At 40.0% G+C, this 10,733-nt stretch overlaps 2 protein-coding genes across 2 annotated transcripts in view; one reads left to right on the forward strand and one right to left on the reverse strand.

The window, feature by feature from the left end:
- The window catches only part of LOC121393112 (histo-blood group ABO system transferase 2-like), a 65,580-nt gene extending 64,275 nt beyond the window's left edge, over positions 1-1,305 (reverse strand). The window contains exon 1 of the mRNA XM_041590495.1: positions 792-1,305. The gene's annotated coding sequence lies outside the window, so the exon portion shown is untranslated. The remainder of the gene's footprint in view (positions 1-791) is intronic.
- Positions 1,306-6,684: 5,379 nt separating this feature from the next.
- LOC121403156 lies at positions 6,685-9,124 on the forward strand. Its single transcript, XM_041591052.1, has 3 exons — positions 6,685-6,818; positions 6,851-8,271; positions 8,730-9,124. The coding sequence occupies exons 1-3, from the start codon at positions 6,685-6,687 to the stop codon at positions 9,122-9,124; spliced, it is 1,950 nt and encodes a 649-aa protein (XP_041446986.1).
- Positions 9,125-10,733: the final 1,609 nt, after the last annotated feature.

Raw genomic sequence — 10,733 nt, forward strand, 5'->3', positions numbered from 1 at the left:
GCAATTTTACATTTATGAGCTTTGAATGTTCCTATTTCCTATAAATGCACACCGAAAGAGAGCTGTATTATTTGTGTGTTCTATATTGTCATCTTGATCATTTGCCATGTGTGAATAGTAGTTGTTTAAACATTTTGTTACATAGGAAGTAAATCCCTAGTTATACGTTATTTGTCTTGTATTCCAGTTATTAGCATTATGTGAGAAAAGTAACTCACCCTTGTGGTCCTGTGGTGCTGCGGGGACGCCCGCCGCTCCTCGGCCGCCATTGCAGCTACTTAGGGCGTGCGCCCGCGAAATTTGAAAGTATAAATAGCTTATTAAAGCTACAGGACCTTGCCTGTGATAGGTTTATACCTGGTGCTTGTGACCTTTTTCTATCTTGTATCCTGAACCTGTTTGATTCCTGTTGTGACCCCTGCCTGGCTTTTGACTATTCTGACCTCTGGATCCTGACCCTCGCCTGTATACCGACTACCCCTTCTGCTAAAATCCCTTCTGATTGATCTCCCGGTTTGACCCTTGCCTGCCTGACTACGCTATTTCTCTGCCAGCCTCGACCCAACCTGATCTGACTTCGATTTCGTCTCACGTCTTGTACTGTGACTGTTAGGATATGCACAGTGGTTTATTTTGTCTGCCTGTATGTGTGATATAAATGCTTTTCCTCTCTCTCTATTGCTGGCCAGCAAATCTCTTTTTCTTCCCATTTTTCTTGCTATGCAGACAAAGTAATAAACTATGCTCTCCACATTTTACCCAGCATTACAAGAATTAAAAATATTACTTACCAAGTGTGTCTGTTCCCATTTGGTATAATGGGAGCAAAACCTAAGCACTGGGTGTTTGCAGGATGCAAGCACTGAGCTTAATTACCAATTGGTAAAAGCTGCAGCAGGTCACATGTAAGCAAAATGTGTTTTTCTTATATGCTGATAATGGGGTTTTGCCTGTGTTTGTTTTGTGAATAATAAGATTGTAAGCTCCTATTATGGGGAGATAGGAAGCAAAATGTATATGAAGGTATTATTTTGTTAATAATTTCAACTTTGTTGTAGCTGAATGTGTCTTTAAGAGCATGGGCTGCTGGGAAAGGCAGACTTACCTACTTAAAGAACATACAAAATGCTGTTTAGTAGAACTCCTGATCTCAGAGCAAGCAGTCTGAGTGCAGAGGGTAGCTGCCTGGAAAGGGGTAGTTGCAAAGTACCCTGTTTATTTTTGTTATATGGAGTTATCACAGTGCTTTCTGTGAAAAAATACTTTTCTTCTGTTTTTTTTTTTGTATAATTTTCCTCTGGAAATAAAAGAACTTTCCAACAACTGCTGACTCCTGATACTTGATGAATGCAGGAAGAACTTACATTCCAACATATGGTGGGATTGCATTTGGTGTTGAATTAAGCACTGCATGGCAGGAGTAAAAGCACGTGGAAGGGAATTCATTAGGAGACGCGCAAAGGAAGCTGAGCTCCTGAAACAGTCTGGCAAAAGTCTTAAAGTGACGGAGAGATCACATCAAATAGCCAAGATGGCAGGAGCCAGGCCAAAGCCAGGCCAGGCCAAAGCCAGGCCAAAGCAGCGTGAACCTTTGATCCCAGAGGAACCTCCGGAGGAGGGCGCTATATCTGATGATGGTGCTAAAATTTCAACTGAGACTGGGACCACTCCTAAAAATGTGGAAGAACTTTTAGTCTGGTTGGTAAAGCGCCAAGAAATAGGTGACCAGCGCAGACTGGAGGAGGAGAGATTTTATCGTGAGCAAGAAAGGTATCGTATGGAAAAAGAGGAACAGCAACGTAAGGATGAGTTGAGGCATCAGGAAGCTGAGAGAGCAAAGAGAGATGACCAGTTTCTCAAATTACTGCAAGCAATGCAGCATAATATGCCTCCTGTGCCAAGTTTAAAACTCACTAAACTGTCAGAGACTGATGACATAGAAGCATATTTGACAGTATTTGAGAGAGTTGCTCAAGCAAGTCAATGGCCAGAAAATCAATGGGTCATTCATCTTGCACCCTTCCTCACCAGCAAGGCTCAGCAAGCATATAGCCAAATGAGGATTGAGGATGCTGGGGACTATCAAAAAGTCAAAAGTTCCATTTTGAGGCGGTATAATATTCACACGGAGACCTTCCGACAGAGGTTCAGAGGCTATATCTACATTGAAAAGGAGGGACCCAGAGAGACCTATACGCGTCTGACTGAATTGTGCCAAAAGTGGATTGTTCCAGAAAATAAGACTGTCCAACAAGTCTTGCAAACCATTATTCTTGAACAGTTTCTAGAAATCCTTCCTGAACCGTTGAGAGTTTGGCTAAAGGAGCATCAGCCAGAGAGCGGTGACCAGGCTGTGATATTGGCAGAGAATTATTTACTCGCAAGAAAAGGACTATCACGTAAGATGCATATGGTAAGAGCTACTCCAGTTGTTGGCAGTGGTGATAAACCCAGACAAGACACTTTAAAAAACAAAGGTCACACTAAAGATGTTATTTGTTTCTTGTGTCATAAAGTGGGACATTTAGCCAAAGACTGTTTAAGTAAGAGGGTAAAGTCTGGCAAGGAGACTGTTACAAATTGTGTTGGTGTGGTGAATGATTATTTACAACCTGTCAAAATCAACTCCAAAACTGTAAAAGCTTTAGTTGATACAGGGAGCCAACAATCTTTAATTCGGTCCAATTTGCTAGCTTCCCCAAATGTCACTGGTCAGTTACCTTTGAAGTGTGTTCACGGGGACACAAAAATATACCCTAAGACAGTACTACCTGTGGAAATAGCCAATACACGGGTGTCGTTGGAGATGGGCATAGTACCTAACTTACCTTACCCTGTTATTTTGGGGCAAGATACACCTGGTTTCAGTGATATATTGAACAGGGACAGTAAGGTGTCTGCTGTGTCAACAAGGTCTCAAGTTAAAAGCCAGACTACAGCTGAAAACTTGGGTGAAATATTTCCTTTTGAAAAAGATGTGTTTCAGGGTACAGGTAAAGGTCACCTTTCTAGAAGGGAAAAGAGGCTTGCCTGTGAAAATTGGAGGTCTCAAAATTCAAATTTTGTTCTACAAGGGGAACCATTTAAATCTCTGAAGTGGGAGGTGGATATTTCTGCTAAGCAATTGCAAGATATCACCCTTTGCCCACTGTTCACTGAGGCAAATGAAGGGAGAAACAAACTTGAACATTTTCCTTGTTTCCAATTAAAAAATGGTACATTATATCGTGTGTGTGAACACCCCCAAACTAAAGAACAAGTATGGCAATTAGTGGTACCTTCAGAGTACAGAGAGCCAATTATGGAAATAGCTCATTCTATACCATTAGCAGGCCATTTGGGTAGAAAGAAAATGGTGGCCAGAATATTAAATCGTTTTTTTTGGCCAAATATACATTCAGATGTGGCTACTTTCTGTGAATCCTGTGCCGAATGTCAATATTCTTCTCCAGGTGGAAAAAAATCTAAACTGGTTCCAGTTCCTTTGGTTGATACTCCATTTGAAAGAGTAGCCATGGATATCGTTGGTCCTTTGCAAAAAAGCAGTAAAGGAAACCAATATATATTAGTTGTGAGTGATTATATGACTCGCTATCCAGAGGCTATTCCTTTGAGAAGTATCACTACCAGGAAAATTGCAGAAGAACTGATTAAACTGTTTAGCCACATGGGTATTCCTCAAACTATACTTACAGACCAAGGTTCAAATTTCCAGTCCAGTCTAATGAGACAGATAAACCAGCTTCTGGGTATACAAGCGGTAAGAACCTCTCCATACCATCCACAAACTGATGGTCTGGTTGAGCGTTTTAATCAAACGCTAAAAAAAATGCTCAGGAAGTTTGTAAGTCAAGATCCAAAACATTGGGATCAATTACTCCCATATCTATTATTTGCATATAGGGAGGTTCCTCAAGCATCCAGTGGCTTCTCTCCATTTGAGCTGCTTTATGGCAGGTGGCCAAGAGGACCACTAGATGTTATTAAGGAAAACTGGGAGAAACCTAAATGTCAACAAAAGAATTTGGTGGATTATGTGATTTCTATGAGAGACAGGTTAAATCAGATGACTGAATTTGCCAAAGCTAACCTCACTGAATCACAGTCACACATGAAGCAATGGTATGACAAAAATGCCAAAGAGAAACATTTTTCACCAGGTGACAAAGTTCTACTTTTATTACCATCTTCTGAGAATAAGTTGCTAGCTAAATGGCAAGGACCATTTAAAATAATAAGTCAGCCTGGTCCAGTAGACTATGAAATTTTTATGCCTGGTAGAACACAGCAAAAGAAATTTTTTCATGCCAATTTATTAAAAAAGTGGGTTGACAGGTCTTCTAGTGTGTGCACTATTCTCTCAGAATGTTGCCCAAATGTCATTGAGCAAGCTTATTCTAGTTTGTCCCATAATTGTTCTGAATTATCAGACCTAAAAAGGGGTACAGAACTGACATCTAAGCAGAACACAGACTTAGATCTGTTGTTTAAGAAACACAAGGCAACATTTGTATCTAAACCCGGTCATACTAATGTAGTTAAACACATTATTGACACTGGGGATGCAAAACCAATACATCAAAAACCCTACAGGGTACCAGAGAAACTTAAACCAATAATAGAGGCAGAATTGGAAAATATGTTAGCGCTAGGTGTCATTGAACCATCTACTAGCCCATGGTGTTCTCCGATTGTCATTGTACCCAAGAAAAATGGGGAAAAGCGATTTTGCATAGACTTCAGAAAAATTAATCAAGTTTCAAAATTTGACTCTTATCCAATGCCCCTCATTGACAATATGATTAGCCAGCTGGGTGAAGCCCAATATATCTCTACATTTGATCTAACAAAAGGTTACTGGCAGATTTTATTGGATAAAGAATCCCGTGAGAAAACTGCATTTGCTACACCCCAAGGGTTATTTCAGTTTACACGTATGCCATTTGGGTTACACGGGGCCCCAGCCACATTTCAGCGTCTAATGGATATAGTGACAAAGCCACACAGTTCATACTGTGCTGCTTATCTTGACGATGTCATTATATTTAGCTCAGATTGGAAGTCTCATCTTGTCCATTTAGAGAAAGTTATTTGTGCCATTTCGAATGCTGGACTTACAATAAATCCAACCAAATGCTCTATAGCACAAAAAGAAACCTCTTATCTAGGATATGTGATAGGTAATGGCAAAGTTAAACCAGAAACTTCGAAGGTAAAGGCAGTAAAAGAAGCCCCTGTTCCTAAGACGAAAAAAGAAGTTAGGTCTTTTTTAGGTCTAGCAGGTTATTACCGCCGTTTTATCTCAAATTTCTCTGACTTAACAGCTTGTCTTAGTGATCTTACAAAAAAGACCCTAAGGAATGTTGTTGAGTGGACACCAGATTGTGACAAAGCATTTACAATTCTAAAAGAAAAACTTTGCACAGCTCCAGTCTTGACTAATCCAAACTTCTCACTACCATTTCAAGTGCAGGTTGATGCGTCAGAGAGAGGTATAGGAGCTGTTTTGTGCCAAATTCAAGATGAGAAAGAACACCCAATTTTATTCATTAGCAGAAAGTTGTTTCCAAGAGAACAGAAATATTCCACTATAGAAAAGGAATGTTTGGCCATTAAGTGGGCCATAGAGAGTTTACGTTATTATCTGACCGGAAAGGAATTTGTTTTAGTTTCCGATCATCATCCATTATATTGGTTGAACCAAATGAGAAATAACAATGCTCGTTTAGCAAGATGGTACCTGGCGTTACAACCTTACAAGTTTACAGTAAATTACAAACCAGGGAGTCAGCATAAAAATGCTGATCACCTATCTAGGTTTGGTACTGAAGTCCAGGAAGAGTTTGTGGAAGAACAAGCTTCCACTTAAGCTGGAGGGTATGTTAGGATATGCACAGTGGTTTATTTTGTCTGCCTGTATGTGTGATATAAATGCTTTTCCTCTCTCTCTATTGCTGGCCAGCAAATCTCTTTTTCTTCCCATTTTTCTTGCTATGCAGACAAAGTAATAAACTATGCTCTCCACATTTTACCCAGCATTACAAGAATTAAAAATATTACTTACCAAGTGTGTCTGTTCCCATTTGGTATAATGGGAGCAAAACCTAAGCACTGGGTGTTTGCAGGATGCAAGCACTGAGCTTAATTACCAATTGGTAAAAGCTGCAGCAGGTCACATGTAAGCAAAATGTGTTTTTCTTATATGCTGATAATGGGGTTTTGCCTGTGTTTGTTTTGTGAATAATAAGATTGTAAGCTCCTATTATGGGGAGATAGGAAGCAAAATGTATATGAAGGTATTATTTTGTTAATAATTTCAACTTTGTTGTAGCTAAATGTGTCTTTAAGAGCATGGGCTGCTGGGAAAGGCAGACTTACCTACTTAAAGAACATACAAAATGCTGTTTAGTAGAACTCCTGATCTCAGAGCAAGCAGTCTGAGTGCAGAGGGTAGCTGCCTGGAAAGGGGTAGTTGCAAAGTACCCTGTTTATTTTTGTTATATGGAGTTATCACAGTGCTTTCTGTGAAAAAATACTTTTCTTCTGTTTTTTTTTTTGTATAATTTTCCTCTGGAAATAAAAGAACTTTCCAACAACTGCTGACTCCTGATACTTGATGAATGCAGGAAGAACTTACATTCCAACATATGGTGGGATTGCATTTGGTGTTGAATTAAGCACTGCATGGCAGGAGTAAAAGCACGTGGAAGGGAATTCATTAGGAGACGCGCAAAGGAAGCTGAGCTCCTGAAACAGTCTGGCAAAAGTCTTAAAGTGACGGAGAGATCACATCAAATAGCCAAGATGGCAGGAGCCAGGCCAAAGCCAGGCCAGGCCAGGCCAAAGCCAGGCCAAAGCAGCGTGAACCTTTGATCCCAGAGGAACCTCCGGAGGAGGGCGCTATATCTGATGATGGTGCTAAAATTTCAACTGAGACTGGGACCACTCCTAAAAATGTGGAAGAACTTTTAGTCTGGTTGGTAAAGCGCCAAGAAATAGGTGACCAGCGCAGACTGGAGGAGGAGAGATTTTATCGTGAGCAAGAAAGGTATCGTATGGAAAAAGAGGAACAGCAACGTAAGGATGAGTTGAGGCATCAGGAAGCTGAGAGAGCAAAGAGAGATGACCAGTTTCTCAAATTACTGCAAGCAATGCAGCATAATATGCCTCCTGTGCCAAGTTTAAAACTCACTAAACTGTCAGAGACTGATGACATAGAAGCATATTTGACAGTATTTGAGAGAGTTGCTCAAGCAAGTCAATGGCCAGAAAATCAATGGGTCATTCATCTTGCACCCTTCCTCACCAGCAAGGCTCAGCAAGCATATAGCCAAATGAGGATTGAGGATGCTGGGGACTATCAAAAAGTCAAAAGTTCCATTTTGAGGCGGTATAATATTCACACGGAGACCTTCCGACAGAGGTTCAGAGGCTATATCTACATTGAAAAGGAGGGACCCAGAGAGACCTATACGCGTCTGACTGAATTGTGCCAAAAGTGGATTGTTCCAGAAAATAAGACTGTCCAACAAGTCTTGCAAACCATTATTCTTGAACAGTTTCTAGAAATCCTTCCTGAACCGTTGAGAGTTTGGCTAAAGGAGCATCAGCCAGAGAGCGGTGACCAGGCTGTGATATTGGCAGAGAATTATTTACTCGCAAGAAAAGGACTATCACGTAAGATGCATATGGTAAGAGCTACTCCAGTTGTTGGCAGTGGTGATAAACCCAGACAAGACACTTTAAAAAACAAAGGTCACACTAAAGATGTTATTTGTTTCTTGTGTCATAAAGTGGGACATTTAGCCAAAGACTGTTTAAGTAAGAGGGTAAAGTCTGGCAAGGAGACTGTTACAAATTGTGTTGGTGTGGTGAATGATTATTTACAACCTGTCAAAATCAACTCCAAAACTGTAAAAGCTTTAGTTGATACAGGGAGCCAACAATCTTTAATTCGGTCCAATTTGCTAGCTTCCCCAAATGTCACTGGTCAGTTACCTTTGAAGTGTGTTCACGGGGACACAAAAATATACCCTAAGACAGTACTACCTGTGGAAATAGCCAATACACGGGTGTCGTTGGAGATGGGCATAGTACCTAACTTACCTTACCCTGTTATTTTGGGGCAAGATACACCTGGTTTCAGTGATATATTGAACAGGGACAGTAAGGTGTCTGCTGTGTCAACAAGGTCTCAAGTTAAAAGCCAGACTACAGCTGAAAACTTGGGTGAAATATTTCCTTTTGAAAAAGATGTGTTTCAGGGTACAGGTAAAGGTCACCTTTCTAGAAGGGAAAAGAGGCTTGCCTGTGAAAATTGGAGGTCTCAAAATTCAAATTTTGTTCTACAAGGGGAACCATTTAAATCTCTGAAGTGGAGGTGGATATTTCTGCTAAGCAATTGCAAGATATCACCCTTTGCCCACTGTTCACTGAGGCAAATGAAGGGAGAAACAAACTTGAACATTTTCCTTGTTTCCAATTAAAAAATGGTACATTATATCGTGTGTGTGAACACCCCCAAACTAAAGAACAAGTATGGCAATTAGTGGTACCTTCAGAGTACAGAGAGCCAATTATGGAAATAGCTCATTCTATACCATTAGCAGGCCATTTGGGTAGAAAGAAAATGGTGGCCAGAATATTAAATCGTTTTTTTTGGCCAAATATACATTCAGATGTGGCTACTTTCTGTGAATCCTGTGCCGAATGTCAATATTCTTCTCCAGGTGGAAAAAAATCTAAACTGGTTCCAGTTCCTTTGGTTGATACTCCATTTGAAAGAGTAGCCATGGATATCGTTGGTCCTTTGCAAAAAAGCAGTAAAGGAAACCAATATATATTAGTTGTGAGTGATTATATGACTCGCTATCCAGAGGCTATTCCTTTGAGAAGTATCACTACCAGGAAAATTGCAGAAGAACTGATTAAACTGTTTAGCCACATGGGTATTCCTCAAACTATACTTACAGACCAAGGTTCAAATTTCCAGTCCAGTCTAATGAGACAGATAAACCAGCTTCTGGGTATACAAGCGGTAAGAACCTCTCCATACCATCCACAAACTGATGGTCTGGTTGAGCGTTTTAATCAAACGCTAAAAAAATGCTCAGGAAGTTTGTAAGTCAAGATCCAAAACATTGGGATCAATTACTCCCATATCTATTATTTGCATATAGGGAGGTTCCTCAAGCATCCAGTGGCTTCTCTCCATTTGAGCTGCTTTATGGCAGGCGGCCAAGAGGACCACTAGATGTTATTAAGGAAAACTGGGAGAAACCTAAATGTCAACAAAAGAATTTGGTGGATTATGTGATTTCTATGAGAGACAGGTTAAATCAGATGACTGAATTTGCCAAAGCTAACCTCACTGAATCACAGTCACACATGAAGCAATGGTATGACAAAAATGCCAAAGAGAAACATTTTTCACCAGGTGACAAAGTTCTACTTTTATTACCATCTTCTGAGAATAAGTTGCTAGCTAAATGGCAAGGACCATTTAAAATAATAAGTCAGCCTGGTCCAGTAGACTATGAAATTTTTATGCCTGGTAGAACACAGCAAAAGAAATTTTTTCATGCCAATTTATTAAAAAAGTGGGTTGACAGGTCTTCTAGTGTGTGCACTATTCTCTCAGAATGTTGCCCAAATGTCATTGAGCAAGCTTATTCTAGTTTGTCCCATAATTGTTCTGAATTATCAGACCTAAAAAGGGGTACAGAACTGACATCTAAGCAGAACACAGACTTAGATCTGTTGTTTAAGAAACACAAGGCAACATTTGTATCTAAACCCGGTCATACTAATGTAGTTAAACACATTATTGACACTGGGGATGCAAAACCAATACATCAAAAACCCTACAGGGTACCAGAGAAACTTAAACCAATAATAGAGGCAGAATTGGAAAAATATGTTAGAGCTAGGTGTCATTGAACCATCTACTAGCCCATGGTGTTCTCCGATTGTCATTGTACCCAAGAAAAATGGGGAAAAGCGATTTTGCATAGACTTCAGAAAAATTAATCAAGTTTCAAAATTTGACTCTTATCCAATGCCCCTCATTGACAATATGATTAGCCAGCTGGGTGAAGCCCAATATATCTCTACATTTGATCTAACAAAAGGTTACTGGCAGATTTTATTGGATAAAGAATCCCGTGAGAAAACTGCATTTGCTACACCCCAAGGGTTATTTCAGTTTACACGTATGCCATTTGGGTTACACGGGGCCCCAGCCACATTTCAGCGTCTAATGGATATAGTGACAAAGCCACACAGTTCATACTGTGCTGCTTATCTTGACGATGTCATTATATTTAGCTCAGATTGGAAGTCTCATCTTGTCCATTTAGAGAAAGTTATTTGTGCCATTTCGAATGCTGGACTTACAATAAATCCAACCAAATGCTCTATAGCACAAAAAGAAACCTCTTATCTAGGATATGTGATAGGTAATGGCAAAGTTAAACCAGAAACTTCGAAGGTAAAGGCAGTAAAAGAAGCCCCTGTTCCTAAGACGAAAAAAGAAGTTAGGTCTTTTTTAGGTCTAGCAGGTTATTACCGCCGTTTTATCTCAAATTTCTCTGACTTAACAGCTTGTCTTAGTGATCTTACAAAAAAGACCCTAAGGAATGTTGTTGAGTGGACACCAGATTGTGACAAAGCATTTACAATTCTAAAAGAAAAACTTTGCACAGCTCCAGTCTTGACTAATCCAAACTTCTCAC

The sequence above is a fragment of the Xenopus laevis genome, chromosome 4L (genome assembly GCF_017654675.1).
Source record: "Xenopus laevis strain J_2021 chromosome 4L, Xenopus_laevis_v10.1, whole genome shotgun sequence".
NCBI classification, from domain to species: domain Eukaryota; kingdom Metazoa; phylum Chordata; class Amphibia; order Anura; family Pipidae; genus Xenopus; species Xenopus laevis.

What these genes read in the sequence shown, in the direction of transcription:
- LOC121403156 (XM_041591052.1), top strand. Translation starts at nt 6,685, where the DNA reads ATGGCAGGAGTAAAAGCACGTGGAAGGGAATTCATTAGGAGACGCGCA. An exon ending in GCCAAGATGGCAGGAGCCAG is followed by an intron (nt 6,819 to 6,850) that starts GCCAAAGCCAGG and finishes GGCCAAAGCCAG; the next exon opens with GCCAAAGCAGCGTGAACCTT. An exon ending in AGATGTGTTTCAGGGTACAG is followed by an intron (nt 8,272 to 8,729) that starts GTAAAGGTCACC and finishes ATTCTTCTCCAG; the next exon opens with GTGGAAAAAAATCTAAACTG.